General features: G+C 46.5%; 1 protein-coding gene across 1 annotated transcript; it reads left to right on the forward strand.

Moving 5' to 3' along the window:
- The first annotated feature begins 429 nt into the window (after nucleotides 1–429).
- LOC128341827 (granzyme A-like) lies at nucleotides 430–26759 on the forward strand. The gene is made up of 3 exons (XM_053288396.1): nucleotides 430–675; nucleotides 4638–4910; nucleotides 24668–26759. Exons 1-3 carry the CDS (start codon nucleotides 430–432, stop codon nucleotides 24827–24829), a joined length of 681 nt encoding a protein of 226 aa, XP_053144371.1. The 3' UTR covers nucleotides 24830–26759.

Here is a 26759-nt window from a genome sequence, read left to right on the forward strand (position 1 = left end):
CAATCTCTTGGAAAGCGGTCTGATCGCCCAAAACCTCATCTCGTGACTCGGGCCATTGCTGAGATGATCGCTTTGGATGACCAGCCGTTCTCCATTGTCGACAATGCTGGCTTCCGCCGTCTGCTCCAGCTGCTTTCTCCGGAGTACAAGATCCCCTCAAGGACCACTTTCAGCAGGAGGGTGGTCCCCTCCTTGTACCGTGCGTGCAGGGGGGCCGTGTTGGCCAAGCTGCGTGCAGCTGGGCCCAACACCAGTGTGCATTTCACCACGGATATCTGGACTAGCCGCAGTGGACTGCACACTGCCTTCATGTCCCTGACAGCCCATTGGTGGGGGCATGGGGGTGAGGGGACATCTGGCTCTGCTGGTGCTGTATCCAGCTCCTCCCATGCATGCACGCCTTCTTGGGCAGTGTTGCATGTGGAGGCGATGGATACAGGCCACACGTCAGATGAGTTGGCTGCCATCATGGACCGACAGGTGGAGGGTTGGCTGGCCGGGGAGCCAAACCTCTGCCAAGGCTTCATGGTGACGGACAACACAGCTAACATCACCAAGGCAGCTAGGCAGGTTTACGGTGTGAACATCGCTTGCGCTGTGCACAACTTGAACCTGGTAGTGAAGGATGCACTTGGCCTCAAACAGACATCGAAGGCCAAGCCGGAGCCCCAGCGTGTGCGTGGTTCTAGTTCAGGTCCGGATCCTGCTGCTCAGGTCCGGATCCTGCTGCTCCCGTGGCCGCCCTTGTGGAGCGTTGCCGCAAGGTAGCGGGCCACTTCCACCAGAGTGAAAAGGCAAGGCGCCAGCTCAAGGCCAAGCAGATTGAGCTGGGCCTGCCTGAACACCTAATCCCCCAGGATGTTCCTACCCGGTGGAACTCCACTTTTCTCTTGCTCCGGCGCATGCATGAGCAAGAGGGAGCACTCAACAGCCTGGGGACGCATGGTTGCTTGGAATTGTGCAAGTCTCTCTATGATGACTGGCCGATCATTCGCGAGCTGGTCTTAGTACTCGAGCCATTCTATTCTGCAGCGAACGACTTGTGTACTCAGACCGCCACGCTGAACCAGGCTTTGCCCGCTGCTATTCTCCTGGAGAAGGCAATGAGCGATCTCCAGACCACTCTGACCACTGGGGTTGCAATTGCCCTGGCAGGTCGGTTGAGGACTGGGGTAGTTGAGCGGCTCAAGAGACCATGGGGTGCATCTGCATGGCATGTCCTGGCATGCATTTGTGACCCAAGGATTAAGGGCAGCGCTGTGCCTACTGGCAAGCTGCCCAAGTGGAGGGGCCTCCTGGTCGAACACGTGAAGCGTGAAGAGGAAAGGAGGCTAGGACTAGGTGATGCAGCAGGCGGCCAGGAGGAGGGGTCTGGGCTGCAGCCTGGCAGTGCGCATACCACCCCCAGCAGCAGCAGCACTGCCACCCCCCCCCACTTCTTCCCAGTCCAGCGGCGTGGTTTCTCCGGCAGTGTCACCAGCAGAGCAGCCAGTGCAACCTCGAACCGCCACCCGGTGGATCAGGGGCTATGCTGGTCTCATGCCGGGGAGACGGGAGGAGCCTGTCCCTCGCCCCAGCCATGCTGAGCAGACTGTTCTGCAGTACCTGGAGGAGGCAGCGGAAGACGAGGAGAGTGAGCCGTTACCCTTTGGGGCAATGCGTCGCAAAGTCTGGCCGGACTTGGTGAACGTTGCTGTGCGGTGCCTCTCTTGCCCGCCAATCAGCGTCTCGAGCGAGAGGTTGTTCTCCATGGCCGGGGACGTGGTGACTCCTCTGCGCTCACACCTGGATGCTGAGTTGGTCTAGCAGCTCGTCTTCTTGAAGGAAAACCTCCCCCTGCTGGGCTACCCCAAACTGGCCGTGGAGGGCGAGTGACTCGCGTCACCCCCCCTATGCAGCACCTTCCACGCCACGGCAGTTCATCCCGGCCAGAAGATGTGTCACAGTCCATCCCTCCCTGCCCCTTAGTGCTGCTGGCACATCCAGACACACATGCATACACAGGCACCGCTGCACTGTCAGCCTGGGATGGTGGACTGCTTCTGTCCTGGCAATCAGGCCTGGGGCAAGTGAGTGCTCCCAGCATCAGGGAGGGGTTATCACAGATGTGGCAGAGAGAGACTACAACTCCCATTTCCCACTGTCTCGATGGCTGGCCACCATCGAGACTAGGGACAATTGGAGCTGTAGTTGCTGTCTCTGCAGAAGAAATCTGTGGTGGACCCCTCCCTTTTGCAGGAGCACCCACTTGCCCAGTGCTGAAGACTGGGCCGGAGGGCAGTGCACCATCCATCCACAACCTCAGAGACAGGCTGCTGCATGTGCGTGTGTGGGGGGCACAGTCAATATTGGAAGGAACATCCCTGGGGGAGAGCAGTGAGTACCTCTGCGCAATGGCGTGCGCTCGTGTGGATCACATGTCTCTCTCTCTCACAGAAACACACACACACACATATGGGTGGGGGGGCACACACTGTCACTGAGAGGGCTTGCTAATTGCTAGCTTTGGCTTGTCTGCTTAAAAACTGTCATTGCTTGCTTCCTCCCATGAACAATTGCATTGAAGCTGAAATCTAAATGTCTGTCTGATGCATTTCTCAATGTGATGTGACTATTTATTTCTGATTCTGGATTGCTGGTCTGGTGTTCTTTCTTAATCTTCATGCTCTTCTCTGTTCAAATCCAAAAATGTGGTTTGGGCTACTAAACTATAGGTTGTTGGTGAGTGACATGGTCTGCTCTGCTGCTGCCTGTTTTTTCTGGCCATGACGAGTACTGCTGTGCCTGATGCGGCAGCACATACACACATGCACACCCCCCCCCCAAAAAAAAACTGTGTCGCCAATGATGAGCTTGATGCTGGTGCAGCCCTCACACAAATGTCTGTCTCGCGCAGACAGAGAGAGCACACATTGCAACCTGAGGTGACACAGCCAGTTTTTCAGCCCTAACCCTCTCGCAGAGCGAGCACACCCGCACACACAGGGAATAAAGGTATACGACTAGTAATGTGTCATGTGATTGCACAGTCTTTCTCCCCAGTCTCAGCGGTATGCATTGGAATGCAGTCCGAAAAAGCCTGCCAATTCTAGTTTGCTTTGTTGCAGAGAGTGAGACCTCTTCGTGGTGTGGTGTTGTGGTGTGGTGTGGTGTGGTCGTGTGGGGCCTGGGAAAGGAAAGGACAGGTGCAATTCACTGTTTCTGTGCGTGTGTGTGTGTATGTTTATTTTTCCAATGAAGATTGGGTCATGTTTGAGAGTTGTCAGCATTTTATTTGAAGATTGCTTGCCTATACATAGATGCAGTGATCACATGCCACAGGTTGCGGAAAAGTAATGTCCCGAAACATGCGTGCTGCCGTTGTTCTCTGCCATCATCATCCATGCATCACTCTTCAAAGTTGGAGGTTTGGGCAGAATCAGCCTTCTGCCCAAATCATTTGAAAAAATTCAGGTAGCTCCCTTGCCCCTACCTGGCACTACCACCAACCGCACACCACTCTAGGCCACCCCTTTTCCCCCAACGTGAAGCAATACACCCCACACTCTACCTAATGGGGAAAAACCTTAAAAATGCATAAACTCCAGAAATTCCCCAAAAATCAGCCCTCTACCCAATCAATCTGCAATTGGGGTGGTAGCCTCCACCCATTAGGCAATACCACCTCACCCCTCTCTTTTGGCCCAGATCCCACTTTCTGCCCCAATCTGCCCCAAAGTCACAAAAACTTCAGAAATTGCCCTAAAATCAGCCCTTGGCCCAATCCCCCTGAAATTGGGGTGGCAGCCTCCACCCATTAGGCACTACCACCCCACCCCTCTCTTTTGGCCCAGATCCCACTTTCTGCCCCAATCTGCCCCAAAGACATGAAAACTTCAGAAATTCCCCAAAAAACAGCCCTTTGCCCAATCCCCCTGAAATTTGGGTGGTAGCCTCCACCCATTGGGCACTACCACCCCACCCCACTATTTTGCCCCATGGGACCCATTTTCCCCCCGAATCGATTCAGATTCGGATTAATCCAAATCTGAACCGAATCGGAGATGATTCGGGTGGCCCATATTCGGGCACAAAACAGAACGGGGGTGATTCGGTTCAGGTCCCAAACCGAATCACCGAAAACCCAAATTGCACACCCCTAGTTAGTACCGAATGGAGCAGCCAGTTTGGTCTCCAGGGCTACCCAAAGATACCATATTACTCCCATTCTAAAGGAACTATACTGGCTGCCAATAAGTTTCCAAGTGAAATATAAAGTGCTGGTTATTATCTACGTCTAAAGTCCTGAATGTCTTGGGTCCATGATAGTTAAGAGAACTCCTTCTTCTCCATGAACCCTGCTGCCTATTGGGCTCCTCAGGAGAGGCCTGGTTGCAGTTGCCCCCAGCTCCTTTGGTGACAACCCCAAACCAGGCTTTTTCCAGGGCTGCCCTGGAAACTACCAATAAGATTTCTCATCTGCAAAAGGCCTGGTGTATTTCTGCCAAAAAAATCCCAACCATCAGCAGAAACCAAGCTCATATAACAGAGTTATTTTATAGTAATAAACATGTATTGTACAATAAAAAGTGGGAATCAAAATCTGTGGCTGTCCTTTATATCTATGAACCAACTGTTTTGCTTTAATATTCCTCCAGCTTAATAAAAATGCAAAGATCACAAAAACTGTGAAAACCATTCAGCTTCCCAGCACTAAGACTTCCAGTGATGTCCAGGCAGGAACTCAGTGTCTAGTTGCTGGATGGGGAGCTACAGGCAATGGAGAGACATCTGATACTCTGCGTGAAGTGAATGTCACCATCTTTGACAGAAGTTTCTGCAATGATAAGAATCACTATAATAAACCAAATTATGTGACAAAAAATATGCTGTGCGCAGGAGACGAGAATGGAGAGAAGGATTCTGCTAGAGTAAGTATTTCTGTATTAGTTCTGCACTAGGGATGTGCACAAGCCAGTTCGAAGTCTTCTCTGCTGGGAAATGCCAAACTGGATCGGGCACCAGCGTTCAAACCAGCTCAGCAGGGCAGGGAGCAGCTCCCTTAAAAAGCAGGTAAGCAGCTCCTGACCTGCTGGTTCTTGCCCTGCTGCATTTGCAGCGGGGGCACCCGATCTCCAAAAGGTAGCATGTGCTGCTTCCTAGAAAGCGGGCACTGGCATTGGGAAAGCGGTGGGGCAGGAACAAGCAGGTAAGGAGCTGCTTACTTGCTCTTTAAGGAGCTACTCCCCACCCCGCTGGCAGCTGCCTGAGCAGCTCATGCACTTCCCTATCCTGCACCCCTTCAGAAGCAAAATTCAAGCTCCAACTGATTATTTCATTTCATTTATTTTTTACATTTATATCCTGCTCCCAGGAGCTCCCAGGAGCTCAGAGTGGTGTACATGCTTATTTTTATCTTCACAACAACCCTGTGAGGTAGGTTATCTTCACAACAACCCTGAGAGACACATGACTGGCCCCAGTGAGTCCCCCAGTGAGTTTCATGGATGAATGGGGATTCAACCTCAGGTCTTCCCGGTCCTAGTCCTAACTGCTATGATTTGCATTTCATCAAATTCTCATGCATTCTCTTCAGATATTGAAGTAAATGTAAGATAATGTACAACTCAACAAACAAGAGCTTCCATTTGTTGTTCAATAGTCTCTCATTTCTTGTTATAGTAACACACACCAAGTTAAGTAGCCTCCCCTGCATAAAGCAAAGAACCAACGTGCCACCCCACCAATTAATTAAAACTCACTCTTACTGATCAGAATTGAGTCTCCACTGATTAATCAACTGAAACTTTAGTTCATTAGTCTCTTCATTAAAATGATTCTATCATGGAGCCCTGCTTACACTGTGGAATTCTAATCTATATTCATATGATTTGCATCTAAGGGCTATGCATTACATAGGAACAACATAGGAACATAGGAAGCTGCCAAATACCGAGTCAGACCATAGGTCCATCTAGCTCAGTATTGTCTTCACCAACAGGCAGCGGCTTCTCCAAGGTTGCAGGCAGGAATATCTCTCAGCCCTATCCTGGAGAAGCCAGAGAGGGAACCTGGAACCTTCTGCTCTTCCAAGAGCGGCTCCATCCCCTGAGGGGAATATCTTACAGTGCTCTCACATCAAGTCTCCCATTCAGATGCAACCAGGGTGGACCCTGCTTAGCTAAGTGGACAAGTCATGATTGTTACCACAAGACCAGATATTTTTCAGATAATAATTTTGCAATACTGTATTCTGACTAAAAATGGCCAAGGAATGATAATGGCGCATCTCTCACTTCTTTTTCTCTCTCCAGGGTGACTCTGGTAGTCCTTTGATACGTGATGGGAAAAAGAGTCATTGTCTCCTTTGATTATCTCTTAAGGATCAAGGAAACCATGAAAGAAAACTCATAGAGATCATTTCTTGATCTCCTTTATCTTGTGCTTTCGTTTATGTTTATCTCATTCTCTGTAACTGCACTGTCAGACAAGTAGCAACCATTTCCACAGATGGCGGGGGGAGGAATAGAGGCTAAACTCTTGTCTTACAACTCCTTTTCCAATATTCCATCAACTGGCTGTGCAATAATCTGATTACCTCCAGCAAGATTCTGCAAAACATAAATGATATACTGTGCAATGTTCCACCTGCCTTATAATGCAATGGGCATGCATTTGCACAAGAGTGTTTTTGTGAAAGATGTAAGAATTGCACAAACACAGGTGTAATGGATGCCCGTTAAGTCCAATGACCATCCCTTGCACAACTGCATTTGCATAATTCTTAAGTCTTGAACAAGAGAATTCTTGGACAACTGCATGTGTGTGCCATAAAAGGCAGATGGATCGTTGCACAGTTTGTCAGCCGGTATATATTCCGGTAGAGAGTAACCTAAGAAATTCATACAAACATGGTAAATTCTATGATGTCAGGATCTTCTTTTTCTTTCTGTTTTGAGGGTGAGAAACACAGGCGTTTTCCACACAAGGCATTTAGCTTGCATCTCCACTGGAATGGAGGGTGTGCGTTCACATATCGGCCAGATTTACCACGAAGTCTCTGAGAGCTATTGGGGAGCACTGCACACACAATTCGGGTTTTTCATTGTGCATTAGAGTTTAGCCCACTTCATATCCAGGGTAAAAAAAAAAAAATCCACTTTTTGCATCAGTTTTTTAGAGCAACTTCGAACTTGCAGTAAAGCCTGCTATGTGAAAAACACCACAGAAAGATAGCTTTTCTGTTTTGCTCATAAAAGGAAGGGAAAGAAATACACAAGCAGCTCCTGTTGAGGGATCTTTCTTGAGTCCAAGTTGTGTTCCAGAGCTCCTGAGACCAAATAAAGTTATTTTGTCCCAACTTTATCCCGACTGAGTGTGAAGGAATGAGGCTGAACCGCCTTTCAAATTTTAATTTTAAGCAAATTTTAGTTTTTGCTTACTGCTTCTACATATGAAGAAGCTGCGCAGGGGTCAAAGGTTCACAGCTCCTATTCTGTGGTTTGGTTTGGGAGGAGAAAGAGTTTTGCTGTTTACTTTTTGGAGGGAAGAGAGGGTTTGATTTGACTGGGTATGTTTTAAAACATGAAGGGAACAAATTTGTTTTGATTGGTTTGTTGAGAAAAATCAGAGGGGGGAGTGAATAAAAGGAGGCTTGGATGCAGCAAAGGTGTCAGTAGAAATAAAACTCAGAGAGGAGAACGATAAGAGTCAGAGAGTTGGAGAAACATCTCAGAGACAGGAGCAGAGCTGGAACAGGAGACAGCAAGCAGACTGCAGGAGAAAGCTGACTGGGAGCAGTCAGAGGCACATGGCAAGGCAGTCCTGCCCTATACAGGGCCAGTGCTACCATTAGGCCAACTAGGCAGCCACCGAGGGTGCAGACCTCAGAGGGGCGCAGAGTGTAGAGTGTCATTGTGTTTGCCTAGGGCGCAAAATAGTCTGGCAGTGGCCTTGGCCCAATGCTCAAACAGTGTGAATTAGCTTCTTTTCTGTCTCAGTACAAAAAAATATCTTGAAATGGAGCATAGCTGAGGTTTTCAGAATTTCAAGGGCTTCCCCAGCATCCCTTGGAGGCTTTCTATTGCTCATCTAAAATGGGTGTGCAGGTCGCCCACAGCCTCCATACACAGGTCATCCCCTCACCCATGATTCCCCGTGGCCAAAGATCTCCATGTGGTAAGATGCCAATCACAGCCTGAGAAATTTGAATGGGGGAGAGGTCTGTATCACTGACAACTCTGAGCTACTACCACCCAGGGCCACCTGAATATGAAGCCTTACACTGTGTGCCATGGTGACCCCATGGGGCAAGTTCACAGGAAGGGGATTGGAGGACAGGCCGAGCACTCCATGGACAGGTCCATGACCCTCCTATCTTGAAGGAATGCATGCAGATCCAACAGGAGTCCTATTGGCAGCATGAGCCCCACATCCCTCTCCTTTCCAAACATGGGACTGCTTTGATGTGGCATCTTTTGTGGGCTGCAGGAAAGTGGTGTGATGTGATGGGTTTAAATATTATCCATCCACTGGCAAGGGTGAATGATCCCTACTTAAAATGCATGATCATGCTCAACATGCCCCCTTCCAGATCACAGCCATTGGATGCAGCCCTGATGGCATGCTGACGCCATGCCAGGAGTCTGGCAACTCAGGCCTGGAGCTCTGTTGGAGGTGGATCCTCAAACCAGGAAGAAGGAGGAGAAACCCTGAAAGGATACCAGCAGTTGCCTAACCACGGCTGTGCATACCTCAGAGAGAGAGCTGCTTGGGTCTCACTCGCTCACTCATTGACATGAAACTTCCAGACTGCTGTGTACCACTGGGCTACGTTGTGTTGGTCTACCAAGCCAAGGTCAGAATCCAGGTGGTCAAGTCTCTATGAAAGCAAGATAACACAGGTCTAGGTGAGGTCACACAATCTGAGGTCAGAAACCAAAAGTTCGAGTTCACACAAGAGCAAAATAACAGATCAGGTAACAAGCTAAGGTCAAGCCATGAGATCAGTTCTATGAGGGAGCAGGGGCGTAGCAAGGTTGGAGTGGGCCCAGAGACGAGATTTTAAAATGCCCCCCCACACACACACACTCAAAGTCCAGGGCCTCCGCACACCCCAGGCCCCCAAGGATTTAAGTCTGATATTCCAAAATAAGTATGCTGCCTGGAAATACATTTCACTGAATACACACACGCACACGTCACAATATATAGTGATATACATTGAGTACTATACATTTGTTTTACTTTTAATGCCTAGAACACACTAAAAAGATGAATGATTAAAATGGGCCCCTCGCTGCAGATTAGCAAAGGAGACTTTCAACCATGCAGGGTGAACCTATGTTTGTTTTCCCAGAATTCTGAACAAATTCAGTCAAGTTCGATTCCAGGAGGTTTTTCACAGGAGGCTTTTAAAGCCCTTTAACACACATCTCCTCTGGAATGGAGGTGCTGCATTCACATGTTGGCCAGATTGACCCTGAAGTCCCTGCAAGTTATTGGGGAGCAGTTCACACACAAGAAAAATAAAATAAAATAAAAGCACAAGACATGCTTCACAGTTCTCACTCAGACCTTCTGGGTTGCAAAACAACTTGAGCATAAGTGCATTTATAAATGAATGAATGAATAAAATAAATATAATACTGTTTCTTCCAGAAGTTTTTGTAATTTTCTGCCATGAAACAAGCCACTTATAGGCCTTTTTAGATAGTTTTTTTAAGCCAGCAAATTTTCCAAGCTGTTTAAAAATAAATATTCAGAGACTTCTCAGTCCCTCCCCACCCCCATATCAAAGCCCTATGGCAAGCAGATGCCTATATATCCAGGACGGGGGGCGGGGTGGGGAAGGTAACCACAAAAAGGAGTTCACACTCTACCTGGCAAATGCTGGGCTGGGCAGGGCAGCAAGGGCTCTTCTGCTGCAGAGAACAGTGGTGGCCACTCTGGCTGCCTCCTCCTTCCTGGCTGGCTTGGGCCCTACTGGAGTTCAGGCTTCACAGAGGCCTACACGGAGGCCTCCGTGGAAGCCCCGCCCACCCACCGATCAGCTGAGAGGCGGGAGAAAAGGAGCTCTTTGCAGCTTGTCTGCTGCTCGATTGCCGGCCAGGAGAACAAGCTGGAGAGACGGCGAACAGGGCAAGTGGCTGAGGGGCCTTGGGGCTGGGCAGGGGGCAATGGGGAGTCACGTGAGGTGCCTCTGGGGGGCCCCTCCAGGCAGTGGGGCCCCTAGACAACTGTCTCCCCTTGCCCGATCCTTGTTACGCGCCTGTGAGGGAGCAAGGTAATATGCAATGATCAGGCTGAGAGACAGGCAACAATGTTGCTTCTGTAACTGCTCCTTCCAGATGGATTCCTTAAATAGGTCTGCCCCAATATCCCAGTCTCAGGCTCCTTCCTCTATTTCCAGAGACAGCAGTACTAGAACTACTGCTGGCCTATTTCTTAACTGTAAGCAATTCCAGCAAGGTGATGATTCCTCTAATACTGGTGATGAGTTCCAAGGAGTTCTTGGAGTCAGAGGAGATGGGCAGAGGGGTATCTTCTGTGCGTGGTGGAGGTGATGGCTCTTCCTACAAGACTGTATTTCACAGAGCCAGCTCCCCAGAATCCTCTTCCTCACACTCCGATAATGGTAATTCTATGTTTGTCGGCTCCTTGGACATGGGAAGCGCTGGTACTACAAGAGAGTCTGCAACTCATTCTGGATCTTCATCTCCAGCCACTTTTGGAAGGGAGGTAGAGAAATCAAATCAAATCAAATCAAATCAAATCAAATCAAATAAATAAATAAATAAATAAATTTGTCTCTGATGATGAGGTGTCAGGCTCAGGTTCATGACACAGACTAAACCATGGACGATAGAAACATGCCATTCTCACAGGCAAGCTTGAGACCTTGCCCACACTACTTTAAAAAAATAATTTTAATGGGAAAATTTGACTCTAACCAGACTATGCCAGCAAATTTGGAGAATGACACAGTGGCCAACAGATTGGAAGAGGTCAGTCTACAAACCTGTATCAAAGAAAGGAGACTTAACAGATTGCACAAACCATCGCACAATATCCTTAATTTCACATGCTAGCAAAATAATGCTCAGGATCATCCAATGTAGATTAGAGCCCTACGTGGAAAGAGAAATGTGGGAAGTTCAAGCTGGTTTCAGAGAAGACCAAGGAACAAGAGACATCATTGCTGATGCACGCTGGATAATTGATAAAGTAGAATTTGGCACTAAATCAACATTTCCATCACAAAATTAGATCTAAGCATAAAGTGTGAGAACAGCTAACCAATGTTTATGAACTGGAAATGTCTGTGATTTTGCGCAGATTTTCCTATTATTTTTTGAATTCGTTTGTACATCTATCATTAATCTTTGCAATGAATACTCATCATGCAAAGTCCAGATAAGCAGCTATCTGTCACTGGTGATCTCAACCGTTTTCTCACCCTCCTCATTGTACAGAAAGGCTTTTCCACTGTACAGGTTGTTACTGTCAATGTCAGGGCAAAAAGAACTGCTTGTTTAGTGGAAGTCAAGTGCATAGCTATGGGAGAGTGGCCTCATGTTCACCACTCTCTCCAGCAGACCCATGTACATACCAGCCATGCACTGAATGGCTTCAGGGAGCTTCAGAAGGCTGCATGGACTCTTTTGGGTGCTGCGCATGCCCTTTGTATGGGATGACACATGCAGGGATGACACATGCAGATGCTGGAATGACTTGTGTAGCCCTCTGGAGCTCATTTCCCAGCTGGCTTCATTGTCGGCTGGATGTTTTCTTCATTCACTCCCTCACTCAGGGAGAGATCAAAGAAAACATGCAGTGGATAACAAAACCGTCTGGGAAGGAGGTGGTTTGAGGTGAGGGAGGGATAAGGTGCAAGCCAGGTGGCTCCCAGGAGCTGGGCGGTTCATGTTCATTGAACCCATCTATCCCATTATAGCTCTGCCCCTGATGGAAGTGATGTTTCCTCCTCATCTAATTTTCACTTTGTTAAAAACTTCCTGATGTCCATTTCTGAAGGGAAAGTGTGTGCACATGAGGGGTCAGAAGTATATACAGTGACACTCTCAGCTCTTATTCTTCCAAACAGTCCTTAGAGTAGGCTGACAGGCAGACCAACAGATATAAGGAGGAATAAAGACAGATTTCCTCAGTGCAAATTAGTTATAAATATATATAGTGTGATAATATTTTCATTGCCTAACAGAAATGTCTGTGGTTTTAATCGCTACTTAACTGCTAGTATTTTAATTCTTAAGTAGTAGGAGTACAGACTGGCAACCACCAAGGATCTTCTTTGGAAATATCCACATAGGTAGCCAAAATCTGATGATCCTACAGGAAGTTTTGTACACAGGGCATTTAAAGCCCTTTAGCTCACATCTCCTCCAGAATGGAGGGTGTGCATTCACTTATTGGGCAGATTTACCCCTGTGTGCTATTGGGGAGCACTTCACACAAAATTTGGGTCTTTCACTATGCATTAGAGTGTAACCTGATTTATATCTGGGATTTTAAAAATCCACTTTTTGTGTCAGGTTTTTGGGATGACTTTGAGCATACACTTGCTATTAACACACTGGGAAGTATATAAGTGGAATATGGGGAGGGTGGGGGTTTGGGAGGTAACATGATACAGGAAGACATCCCGATTGACAGATTTTTAAACTTCAGATTTGCATTGGAAAGGAAACTAGTTGGAGTTTAGACATAACTGCCTTTGTTGAATTGATGGCTCTATTTCCCGTTTCCAGAAAGAGAGCACTGAGTTTGCACCAGGAATATATATGCTATTATAGGGCACCATTTCCTCCTTACTGCTGCATGTGTAGGTGAAGAGAGAGCTCCATTCATTGCCTGTTCCATCATCCTTTGCCCCTATCCTCCACCATTGACTCCACTTTCCCAGTGGAGCTGCCATTCTCCAGGATTTACGCCCTTCCTTAGCCTAGCTGACCAGCCTGCTGCTTCTCCTGTGTGTTCAGCCGTTTTTTTTAAAAAGGCTTGATGCTGGAATAAAGGTTACAAATGTGAAATGTTAAAAAAATGAACATTGTGATGCTTGCTGATGCTGATAATGTGATGAAAGTAAATGCAATGCTTTGCCAGCATGATGTAGTGGTTAGAGTGCTGGACTAGGACCAGGGAGACCTGAGTTCAAATCCCCATTCAGCCATGAGACTTGCTGGGTGACTCTGGGCCAGTCACTTCTCTCTCAGCCTAAGCTACTTCACAGAGTTGTTGTGAGGAGAAATTTAAGTAAGTAGTACACCACTCTGGGCTCCTTGGAGGAAGAGCGGGATAGAAAATGTAAATAAATAAATAAAATAATGTCTGCTGTATGAGACTTTTCTTTGTATTTCTCCAAAATAGAAAGAAGCACTCTGTGACTGACTAAAGCGGCAGCACAGAGAGACAGACACACATGCACCAACCTATCCCAAAGGACTCTGTGACTTGATTGACTATAGTGGCAGCACAGAAGAAAAAGGTTTATATGGAACCACAAAAAGAAAAGGTTTATATGGAAAAGCTCGCCTAGTGTGATAATATTTTCATTGCCTAACAGAAATGTCTGTGGTTTTAATCGCTACTTAACTGCTAGTATTTTAATTCTTAAGTAGTAGGAGTACAGACTGGCAACCACCAAGGATCTTTGGAAATATCCACATAGGTAGCCAAAATCTGATGATCCTACAGGAAGTTTTGTACACAGGGCATTTAAAGCCCTTTAGCTCGCATCTCCTCCAGAATGGAGGGTGTGCATTCACTTATTGGGCAGATTTACCCCTGTGTGCTATTGGGGAGCACTTCACACAAAATTCGGGTTTTTCAGTGCACATTAGAGTATAGCCCAATTTATATCTGGTATTAAAATATTCACTTTTTGTGTCAGATTTTAGGGATAACTTTGAGTTTGTAGTAAAGCCTCGCAGATAACCCACAGTAAAGCCAGCTGTGTGGGAAACTCCCAGCAGGTGAGTTCCAATTCTCCCCAGAGAAATAGGTCAGGATCTTCTTTTGTCCGAGTCAGATCCACACCTGATATGAAACAAACATCTTCTGGACATTGCCAGGCATAGGCGTAACTATAGGGGGGCGGGGGGGCACGTGCCCCGGGCGCCACCTGGCAGGGGGCGCCAAAAAGTGCCCCCGCCGATTTGCCGGTAAAAAAATTTATTTTATTATTATTATTATTATTATTATTATTATTATTATTATTATTATTATTATTATTTTGCAGAACAGTCCCCCTCCCCCGGTCCCGGCGCGCACCCCCCCCCGGCATTGCTTATCCAGCACTGGGCGCTACGGCGTCTTCTAGGTCCAAGTCTCTGACTCTCACTCCCTGGCGCACCCCGCCGCCCCGCCACCAGTCGTGCATGCGTCGAGAGGAGGACACGCACCAGAGCAAACTTCCTGAACAACTCCCTCTTCTGAACAACTTCCTGAATGCCCGAACCAGTTCCCCTTTTTGCTCATTCAAGTCCTTCCTCCCCTATAATAGTAGTGTGCACGCACGCGCAGAAGGCTCCCTGCACTTCGCAGAAGGCAGGGAAGGGGGCGGGCGGATGGATGGACGTCTCCCCGCCGCCTGCCTGAGCGCTATAGGACTTGGTCCGGGGCGAGATTTAAAGAGCTAAAATGGCTTGAGGGGGCTTCGGGGGCGGCAGGGAAGTATCCTGCTGCCCGATTTTGAAGACAAGAAGGAGCCCCGGAGCAGTGAGCGGGCGGAGAGCGATTCTGCAGTGCATTTTTTAAACGAATTATGGTGCCAAAGCAGCAAAGCGCGGGAGGGGTGAGTAAAGCCCCCCCCACCCTTAATGGAACCCCCCACCCCAGTGCCGAACTGCAGGTCCGCAGTCCGGTGCACACCCCTACCCTATAATCTAACCACGTTTTAACTGAAAAGGTTCAGGGAGGGGGAGATGGGGGGATGTGGAACCTTGGGTTCCACATCCCCCCCATCTCTCCCTTCCTGGACTTTTTCACTATGTAAAGCAAGCTAATTTAATTATATGTCATCATCAAAATGGATTAGCTGTTTCAGCCCATCAGGAAAGTCTAAACCTCCACCAATTTAATTAACCAGACTGAAAATCAGATGAACAGAGAATGTTTTAATGAAAGGTGGTATATAAATTTAACAATAAGTAAAACTATCATTAGGAGCAATTAGCGATTACTTAAACATTGGTGCTGCCAAGCAATTTGTAAATAAAACTTGGCCCTTTGAAAATAAGCTGGAATTAATTGTAGGTTGGGCAGGGGGTGAAAGTATATACTTCTAAACATTTATTGTTAAATTTATATACCACCTTTCATTAAAAACAACCCCAAAGTGGTTTGGTTTTAGTCATGGATTTTAATTTTAATTGCTCTTTTTGTCAATGTGATGAAGATTAGTTAAATCTGAGTGGTCTTAGGCAACCAATGTTGCATCTGAAATGCCATTTCATTTTTTATTGTCATAAATACTTTCCAACAAATTTAAATAGCAAAAGTGTATATTATCGCTTTATTCAATTGCAGGGAATCTCAAAAAAGCAGAATTTGCAACTAAGGCAGTGCATATCTTCTCTAAAATTGCCCTTTTATAGTTTTTCTAACTTTGAAATCATAACATAAAACAAAGCATAAATGCATAAATGCTTCCCCCTCCATTTGAAACCTTTTCTGGTGTAAATAGCACGCGGTTTTGGAAAAGGGGAGTCTTTCTTTAACAGCGGGAGAATAAGGAGTCTTTAGCACTATCACCCTAGTCCCTCGAATTACTTTGGAGTCCTTGGTTTTCGTTTTGTTAAAATACAGTCACTCACAAGGGAAAGTCAGGAACAGAACCAGGGCGTGAGGGAGGGGCATAATAATCATCATTGCATCATAATTCTGATGTTTGATATACAAGCCAACTTCACAGGGTTGTTGTGAGGAAAAACCTAAGTATGTAGTGCATTTTGAAATTTTTGGTAATTTTTGTAATTTTTGTAATTTTTAAAATAAAAGTTTTCTGAAATGTGTGTCAGTCAGATGTATGTTGGGGAAAAGAATCCGTGCCCCACTCAAGACCTTTTATGGCTGCCCTCGTCAATAGGAAAAAACTATCATGTGGAGGGACTTTGATCAAAGACAACTGGGTGCTAACGGCTGCCCATTGTTTTCCGTAAGTCTGAAGAAATATTCCTTTTCTTGTTTGCAAAGGTCTGTCCGGTATCCTGGGGGAGCTGGCCAATGAGGCAAAGCCAGGTGATGGCCTCAGGCAGTGCCTGCACCCTGGGGCACTGAGTCGTGGGAATCCTGTCCGCCCCCCCCCCCGCACCAGGAGTAATTTCCTCCCCTGCCTGGCTGCTCACTGCCTCCTGCCCATCACAGCCTCCCAGCTGGCTACTGCTGTGCTAGGAAGCTGGATGGGTGCTTTTCTCTCACACTCACTCGGAGTGAATGAGAGAGAAAAGAACCTCTCCAGCCTCCTGGCACTGTGCTAAGTGAATGGGGAATGGTAATGGGCAGCAATGGCAGGGAGTGATGAGTCAGGGAGTGGGATTTGACCCCGGGCAGTGGGGCATGGAGCATGATGCCCTGGGTGATGCAAGTGTGTGCCTCAGACCACACAGGTGCCCAGGCCTTTTACCCCTTATCTCTGCTTACTGAGCAAAGAGACACCTTTTAAAGTGGTGATTCCCTTATATGTAGCAGGGGGAGAGCAACTGGCCCTCTCCGGCCCCATCACGGCATCCCGCCAGTGGCTGTTGCTGGTGTCTACCTTACGTTTCTTTTTAGATTGTGAGCCCTTTGGGGTTTTTACTTATGGGTTTGATGTCAAACCAGTTCAGTTTGACAGTTGGGGGTCAAACCCAACCACCGCCTGTTTGGTCCAACCCCGGGCCGAACCCTGCCCCCCAACTGTTTGGGGGGTTTACACATCATTTTTTAAAGCAATTATTTATTGTAGTACTTACCTCCTCTGTGGGGCTTCTCCGGAGCTGTGGGGGGAAGTCCATGGTGGTTCCTCTCCCCGTCCTTCCTTGTGGGAAAAATCACCTGGTTCGGGTGTTCCTTGGCCGTTTCCAGCCCTTTCCCGCATTGTGGCTGCCATTTTGGAGGCTGCCACACATGCTGGGCATGCCCAGTTCATGACCCTGGCCACACAGAGGCCCATTGCACACGTGTGGTGGCCTACAAAATGGCCACCATGAGGGAGAAAGGCTCAGAAAGGGCCAAACAACACCACAAGGAAGGCCAGCAGGGGGAGGGGGAACCTCCGCAGACACACCCCTGGCCTCGGAGAAGCGCACCAGAGGGGGTAAATACTTTTTAAAAAATTGACTCATGAACCCCGCCCAAACCAAACCAAACCAAGCGGGGTTCGATGGGGGGCAAAACCGAACTGGTCTGGTCCTGATAGGGTCTGGTTCAGACCCGAACCGAACCATGCCAGCCAGTTTTGTGCACAGCCCTACCTGCTATTGGTATCCACATTACATGGATCTCTTCTGGTTTTTAGGTGTGGGTTCAGGCTTGTTCTTTCCCCCATCTTAGTGAGCAAGAGATCTCTTGTTGGAACAGGTAGCCAGTGTCCTCCCACTTCACCTCCCCTGGCTGTACTAATGGCCTCCTAACAACAGGGCAGGGGAGGGGCATGGGCCAGGCCCCACCCATATGACCTAGGTGCAGTGAGGCATTGGCTCAATGTGGCCATGGCTAGATGAGAGGGCGTAGCAAGGTCAGTATGGATGTTAGGGACCTGCCAAATAGAACCCTATAATATCTATCTATCTATTCGATTTCTATACTGTCCTTCCAAAAATGGCTCAGGGCAGTTTAAACAGAGAAATATCAAATAAATAAGATGGATCCCTGTCCCCAAAGGGCTCTCAATCTAAAAAGAAACATCAGACAGACATCAGCAACTGTCACTGGAGGTACTGTGCTGGGGGTGGATAGGCCAGTTACTCTCCCCCTGCTAAATAAAGAGAATCACCACGGTAAAAGGTGATTATTTCATTGTTTATTACATTATTTATTATTATTTACCACATTATTTATTATTTCTCTGTGTAAACCGCCCTGAGCCATTTTTGGAAGGGCGGTATAGAAATTGAATAAATGAATGAATGAATGAAAAGGTGCCTCTTTGCCAAGTTAGCAGGGTAAATAGCAAATAATAGCAAATAAAAGCAGCAATCACAACAAAACTATCAATGAAAACTAAAAAGGAGTAGAGAGGCTGGTCTTGTGGTGGCAAGCATGAATTGTCCCCTTTGTTAAGCAGGGTCCACCCTGCTTAGCAATTTCCCTGTGAGCAATTTAAGACATTCCCCTGTGAGCAATTTAAGACATTCCCCTGTGAGCAATTTAAGACATTCCCCTTAGGGAATAGGGCTTCTCTGGGAAGAGCATCTGTATGCTTTTTTGTAGAAGGTCCCAGATTCCCTCCCTGGCATCTCCAAGTTAGGGCTAAGAGAGGCTCTTGCCTGGAACCTTGGAGAAGCCACTGCCAGTCTCTGAAGACAATACTGAGCTAGATGGACCAATGGTGTGACTTGGTAAACGGCAGCTTCCTATATTCCTATGTTCACTCCATCAATGTGGGTTACCCACCAGGGCTGCTCTGACAATGTAGTGCAAAGGGGCTGCTGCAGAATGCCATAAGAAAATAATACCAGCCCTGCTGGATCAGCCATGTTGGATCAGACCCTGCTGGATCTAGTCGAGCATCCTGTTTCAGACAGGGGCCCACCAGATGCTTCTGGGAAGCCGACAGGCAACTGCTGAGGGCATGTCATCTCTCCTGCTGTTGCTCCCCTGCAACTGGTACCTTGCCTCTGAGGCTAGAGGTAGCCTATAGCCACCAAACTAGTTGCCATTGATAGACCTGTCCCGTCCTCTCTGAATTTGTCTCAGCCCCTTTTGAAGCCATCCAAGCTAGTGGACATCACCACACCCTCCAGCAAAGAATTCCATAGATTAATTGTGCACTGTGTGAATAAATACTTCCTTTTGTCAGTCCTAAATTTCCTGGCTTCAGTTACATGGGATGACACTTTTTCTAGTGTTGTGAGAGAGGAAGAAAAATGTATCTCTGCCCACTCTCTCTACTCCATGAGGCATTTCATACGATCCGATGATCAGTCTGCAAGTCCTTGGCGGCCGAATTGGCCACCTACATGACTACTAGCTCCATCACAGAGCCAGTGGGGACTGCGGGATCAGGGGCTGCCCAGCCCCTGGAAGTCCCAGGATGCTCCGTGCAAGCATATGGGGCATTCTGGAGAGACCTTTGGGTCAGGAGGCTAGCTGTAGCCTCCCAGTCGGGGGTCTACTCATGTGTCGCCACATGCTGCAACAGCACACGAGCAAAAAAAAAAAGGTTAATGGAGCATTCACTCCGTAAACCTCTTTTAAGAGGAGGGGGGATTAGGTGGGCTAACCGATCAAGGGAAAGTGGGCTAGCCTCCCTTAGCCCGCTTTCCATTGACAGTAGGAATAGCTTCCATGTATAATTTTATACACCTGGATTATGTCTCCCTATAGTCTCCTCCTTTCCTAACTAAAAAGCGCCAGGAGCTGTAGGCAAGGCTCTATGCTCTAGAGTGAGTGTACCTTTCAGAATGAATGACCAATTATAATATACTATCAACCCACACAGAGTATCTGTGTGCTAGTACTTGATTGCTCCCTTCATCCCCTGCCACAGCCCCTCTCACCTGAGAGATCTCTCCACCCTCAGCTGAGCTGCACTCCTGCTCCTGCTCCTGCTCCTCCTCCTCTATCTGGATGCTTCCATCCTCCTCACCCCTCTTGGTCACTCCTCCATCCCTTTCCTCCATCCCCCTCACCCCTCTTGGTTGCGGCTGCAGTGTTGGTGGCACCTATCAGCCACACTGCCACCCCCTATCCCCAGAGACCTCCTCACCCGAGCCCCGTTCTTGCTCCTCCCCATAGGGGCAGCCGCCGCAGCAGTTGACCTGGCCCTTCCTCGTTGCTGCCACCGCCATGGCTGCTTCTTCCCCTCAGGCCACTGAGAGGCCCGGGCTCATCCCTTGCCTGCCTGCCCCCTTTCACCAATGGCCCAAACAGCACCACTGGTTGACTGGGCCCTTCCTTGCTGTTGGCTCCATGGCCACTCGTTCCCCTCAGGACACTGACAGGCTCGGGCCCATCCCTCATCCTTCCTTCTTTCTCTGTTCCCCTCCCTTTCTCTCTCTTTCTCTCTCTTCCACTTGCTTTCCCCCTCTGTCTGTCTTCTCTCTCTCTCTCTCTCTCTCTCTCCCTCTCTCCTCCCCCTCCCTCCCTCCCTTCCTGAGTTAACAGATCTTGTTTCCTCACCTAATTCACACAGCAGCAGCCTCCTTCTCCTCAAGGGGATCTTTCCTCACTCACGACCCCTCTCTTTGCAGACCCCTGTCCACTATCCAGATAGATAGATAGATAGATAGATAGATAGATAGATAGATAGATAGATAGATAGATAGATAGATAGATTTCTCTCCTCTACAATCAAGAACATCTTCCAACCAGTAACAGTTGCATTCCAACTGACCTTAACCATCACTGGCTCCTCCTCCCTATATGCATATGGAATCCCCACTGCCCAATCACCATGGTGCTTCTGCTCTCACAGGCTCCTCCTCCCAATCATGCTTTTGCTCACAAACTCACGCGAGAGCTGCCACACACAGGATTAGCCACGGGTATGCCTTAGAGAATTAAATATATAGATTGTATACACATGCAAGCTGCAGAGCAGTGTGCAAAGTTAAACGTGCAGCACAATGCAAAGCTAATGTCAATGTGATGAATTTATCATCAGTGCTGTCTCCCTTCTCAGGAGCAAAGAAACAGACATTGTTCTTGGAGCTCACTCACTGTCTAAAAAAGAGAAAGAAAAACAGATTATTGGCATTTCTGAAGTGTTTGTTTACCCAGGCTATAAAGTGAAAACATTTGAGAATGACCTCATGCTTTTGCAGGTAAAGTTAATTTAAATGTCCTACAAATAGAATATTGCATTTATCAGGATGGTGATGATGATGATGATGATGATGATGATGATGATGATATAGAATATTGATATGCTGCTTTGTAACAGAAAAATTATCAAAGTGATTTACATAGCAAAAGGAATGAGGAGACTCTGAGCAACCAGGCAAGCACTTTGCCTCCAGTGCTGGAGTTTGACCCCTGCTCCTGGGTTCCTGCAGGTGATGGAAGGGATCCTAGGAACAGGAGAGGCTCCTGGGGGAAATGTAGGGGGTTCTCTGTATAGGACAGGAGCCTCACTGGAGCACACTGAGTCCAGAGTTATCCAGGGCTCTTCCAAGGGGACAACTGCAGCAGGACCAAAAAGTACAGGCTGCTCAGATTCTGCTGGATCTAGGGGACATTTTCCAGGGCCAGGTTAGGGATCTCAGCTGGATTGTGCTCCTGCTCCTCCTCTGAGCGAGTCATCTCCACATTGTGTGTCCTGTGACTTACAGTACATGGGAGAAGGATGTAAAGTCTACCATTTTCCTGTCCACTTAGGGAAAACTATGCTGATTATTTGTTATAATGATAGGATGCAGTTTTTATACTCACCTTAACTACACAGGCATTATTGTGCCTGTGTAATAATTTGTCTACAAATAGTAATGGAGAAAATCTGAAACCCCAGAATTTTTAATTTGGGGATGGGAGATAAATGTTACCCTCAAATTTCACAGCAATGCCATTCTTCAGTAGACATTCACCAGACTTCACATCACTTCTTTCCCAGTAAACATTTTTTTTAATTAGAAGTATAGGAAATTAAGGAGATAAGAATAAAACTCTCCAGTGTTTCTCTTTGGAAGGAATCCTGAAATTCTTTTTGGAGAATTTTTGGTTTGAACCCTAAAATAGCCTTCCTGGATCATACCTATGCTAGGGATGTGCATGAATTTTTTTTTTTTTTTAAATTGATTTGTACTCAAATAGAACCAGCCTGGAATGGTTTTTGGTCCAAATCTGCCCACCCCCCGAATCACCCCAGATTCAATTTGTACCCAAATCTTCTGAATTGATTCAAGGGCAAAAAAAGGGGTTCTGGGGACAAATAAGTGGGGTGGATGGTAGTGCCCCCTTGGAAGGAAGCTACCACCAAAATTTCAAAGAAAATGGGCAAAGGGATGATTTTAAAAAAATTGTTGAAGTTTACACGTCTTTAAGCTTTTTCCCATAGGAAATAATGGGGATTTCAGCAGCATTATAAATTTGCTTGGGGGGGGGCACCAGGGTGACCCAGAGAGGGATGTGGTGGGTAGAAGGAAGCTACCACCCAAATTTCAAAGAAATTGGGCAAAGGGGTGATTTTTTAACAAATTGTTGAAGTTTTCACGTCGTTAAGCTTTTCCCTCATAGGGAATAATGGGAATTTCAGCAGCCCCATAACTCAACTTGGGCGGGGGACTGGGGTGGCCCAGAGCGGGTTGTGGTGTAGTGCACATAGGGTGCCAACCACCCACAAGCCCATGGGGCACTTGGTTTTGTTGTTTCAATGTCTGAGATGTTCTTCTGAGAGTGGATTCTATGGCAGGAGATGAGTGAGAGTTGATTCTATGGTTGGAAATGAGTGAGAATCCACTTTCACTGGCTGCCTTTCTACATAACGCAGAACAGTCCAATGGTCCCATGGTTCCGCTCTCCCCTCCCCCTGCTCTCCTGTCCACATTTGGACAAAGTAGAGAGCTCCCTCTCTGCAGTCTGACTGCAAAAAGGAGGGGGAACTGTATGCCAGGTCTTCCTTCTTTAATGAAGGACAGCCCTGGCAGCCAATAGCAGCTGGAGTGAGGGAGGAGCTTCCTTCCTCAACTCCGGTTGCTTAAGGGGGAAACTGAAGTGCCAGCGTTTGGAATCAATGCTGGCACTGCGGAACTGGAATTAAAGGCAGCGAAACTCACTACAAATGGAAGGTACAAAAGGCAGTTCAGGGAAGAAAACCACGGGTCCATTTACAAAACTGCTGTTGCCCACATTCAGACATACAGTTTCTGAAACCAGAGGTGAAGGGACCTCCATTTTCATGGTATGTGTGAATGCAGCCAGTGTGTCTCAGGCTCTGGATTGACCTCGCCCACACAGGTTATCAATTGTATCCCTGTGAACACAAAGGATGATAAAAGGCTTCCTATTTGAGCTGGGACTTCATCTGGGCAACAAGTTCTCCTTGGAGGCTGTGACTCCTGACTTGGTTCTGACTCCTCAGTTCTGACTTTTTGGTTCTGACTTGGCTTGCCTCTTGCTCCTGACCCCAGGATTGACTCCCTGGTTCTGGCTCCTGGCTTTCCCCTCACTCTCAACTCTCCATCAGTTTCTATCCACAGCCCAGCTGGACCACTTTGGACAATACAGTTGCTGTCTGCAGAATCATATGGGGGATTGGTCATCTGAATGGCCCCTTTGCGCTCTCTCTCTCTCTCTCTACACACACACACACACACACACACACACACACACACACACACACACACACACACACACTTATGTATTTATTTATACATTTATAAACCACTTTTCAACAACAACAAAGTTCTCAAAGTGGTCTAGGTAGCAAAATAAGTAATGTTTTCTGTCCTCAAAGGGGTCACAATCTAAAAAGAGAAGGGCACAAGGGGGACACCAGCAAACAGTCCATATACTTGTTTAAAGGAAGGGGCTACTAGGCTGAGCAGTCCTGCCCCCCCCCCCCGCAGTAAAAGCATGTACCATGTACCAGGAACCCATAGAGGATCTCATGACAAGTGTGCTCTTGACACATCCCTTTCCTAATCAAGTGGATGGGGACAGTATTATACAAATGGGCCTTCTCACACCCCATGGCTATCTGAGGATGTTAGAGATGGAGCAAGTGTTCTGGGTGGGTGAAGGTGACAGGTTCACCTGTTCTTGCACCCCCCTCCCACCTCACATGTGGGCCAGATGAATCAAATACCTTTTAATGTATTTAAATGTATTAAAATAAATATATATTTGCACTTTATCTCAAAAAGCCTGTCCTTTTGACCGAACATTTTGAAAGAAGAGAGCATCCTGGTTAAATTTCATTGTATTCTTGTGGTGTTAATTTAATAGCTTTATTTTTGTTAGCCACCTTGTGAAAATTTGATTGGAAGAGGTGTGAATTGCTTGCCAACTCTGATCGAAACTGTTCATGGAGATTTCCCCCATCAAGTATTTTTTCCAATATTTTTCACAACATCAGGCCATCTCTAGGATCGCTTTCACTAGTCATCTGGAGATTCATATCAATTCCTGGAGATTCCAGGCCAATCCTGGAGTGCTGGGAATCCTAGGCAGGAGACATATACATTCACACATTATGCTCAACTTATACGCACCAGTACACTTCCAACCTGTCTCCTGCAGTTGAGGGGCCTGTAGCCAGGTTTGCTTCTAAAATGAGTGCATGTATAGTCATTCACAGAAAAACAGGTACTTGTGTACAGATACTTATACAACATAATGCCTGAACAGGGCAAATCTATGCAAGAGATTAATTGTCCAAAAGTCCCCATATTTTTGCAACAGTGAGAACAACAACATGTCTTGTAGTACTTTAAAGACTATCACATTTGGAAATTGTTGCAACAGCAGGAGAGAAGGTGGCATATATTGGCTTCTGTGAATGTTAACATCTGGCTTACTTTTTCTCCAGGGGGACTCTGGTGGTCCTTTGATGTGTGACGGAGAACAAAGAGGCATTGTCTCCTTCGGTGGTCCAAAGTGTGGTGATAGTAAATACCCTGGCATCTACACTCAGCTTACAAAGGACTATATCAACTGGATAAAGACCATCACAGGGGGAGATACAGACTGATAACTTGATTTTATGAGTCTCTATCCTCATTCTCCTTGGGCCAGATTACATGTGATATTTCTGCTAGCATCATTAGCACTGACGTTTTTTCTTTAGTGAATAGCTGGATCTCACTCCACCTTGCAGATTGGGATTGCAGTAGAAGGTGGGGAGACTTTGCCCCAGCTGCTCTTTCCCCTGGGTGGGGGAGTTCTCATTGATTCCTGTCTATGTAGTATTTATTTCAGCTTCTGTTTTGCTTCACAGTTCTCTACTGTCATAAATGTAGCTATCTTAACTTCTGTTTCCACAGATAGGGAGGAAAGGGATGATGCCTCATCTAAGGCCAGCAATGAGTCCTAAATGCTGAGCTGAGATCTGAACTGCAGTTTCTCATGTCCAGTTCCAATATTCTGTATATTGACTCTATAGTGGTCTTATGGTTTTCAGCAAGGAGAATTCCCTCACTTAGGTACTGAAACATGGAATGGATATCACACCCCTGCTAACTTGGCAAAGAGGCACCTTTTAACGTGATGATTCTCTTTATTGAGCAGGGGGAGAGTAACTGGCCCTATCCACCCCCAGCACAGTACCTCCAGTGACTGTTGCTGGCGTCTATCTTGTGTTTCTCTTTAGATTGTGAGCCCTTTGGGGACAGGGATCCAACTTATTTATTGATTATTTCTCTGTGTAAACTGCTCTGAGCCATTTTTGGGAGGGCCGTATAGAAATCAAATAAATAAATAAATAAATAGACAAACAAACAAACAAATAAATAAATAATATAGAGGGTCATGCCTAGAGGCGTGATCACCCGCTGCTTCCAGTCCCCCTTTAGCATCTATTTTGAACATTTAATTCTATGAGGAAGAAATGTCTCACAGATATAAATTATGGAGAGAGAACTCATATACTTTACAGAGTTTAATTCTGTTTAAGTCAAAGGACAAGTCAAAGGTGAAATCTTTTCATACGTTGTCAGAACAGTTGGCCCAACAACCTCCATGGTGCCAATATCTTCAGATCAGCTTAGTTGTGCAGAAAGAATTACAAAGGCAAGGGGGGCGGGGGGACCTCAGAGAATTAACTGATTTTGAAGACCTAATAAATCGAAAGATAGACCATATGTTGAGTGTGATATACAAGTTGTTATTGAAATATGAGACAGAAACTGAGCAGATTAAAGAATGTATGATAAAATGGATGCAGAATATTAACAGGACGATAGATATATCGTATATTAATATTAAATTTACTTCGAGTAATAACTTAGGGGAAAACTGGTATAAGATGCTTTTTAGGTGGTACATAACCCCATTAACAAGATTGACAACCGTTTCCCAAAGGAATGTTGGAAATGTGACCAACAAGTGGGGACATTCTATCATATGTGGTGGACTTGCAACAAAGCCCAATTGTTTTGGAAGCAAATTCTCTCAAAAATGGAGCAAATTCTGGAAATTAAATTTCCCTTTCTGCCAGAACTTTTCCTTTTAATTATGACTAGGCCGTATATTTCTACCAAGTTTAATGAGCTATCTTTATATATGATTACTGCTTCTAGGATTCTCTGTGCTACTAATTGGCATAGTTCAATGATCCCATCTTTAGATGATTGGTTTCTTAAATTATTGGATTATGCCTCTATCTCTAAAGTCACTGCTTATATGAATAATACCTTTATAGAGTCATTTATGCTGGTTTGGGTTCCTTTTATTAACTTTAATACTCGACAAAGTCATCATTTATTTTCGAGATCAGGGTTCTATTTGTAGGTTGTTCGGTACATTTATTGTAATTATTCTTGAATGTAGGCCAGCGGATGGTGTAAATTAATTTTTTTTTCTTTTACAGTTTCTGACTTGCTTTATAGTTTTTACTCTGCTTTATGTTTCAAGAGTTGTAACTATACCTTGTTCTGCTTTTTGTTATTTCAATAAATTTATAA

This window comes from Hemicordylus capensis, chromosome 2 (assembly GCF_027244095.1).
Source record: "Hemicordylus capensis ecotype Gifberg chromosome 2, rHemCap1.1.pri, whole genome shotgun sequence".
NCBI classification, from domain to species: Eukaryota; Metazoa; Chordata; class Lepidosauria; order Squamata; family Cordylidae; genus Hemicordylus; species Hemicordylus capensis.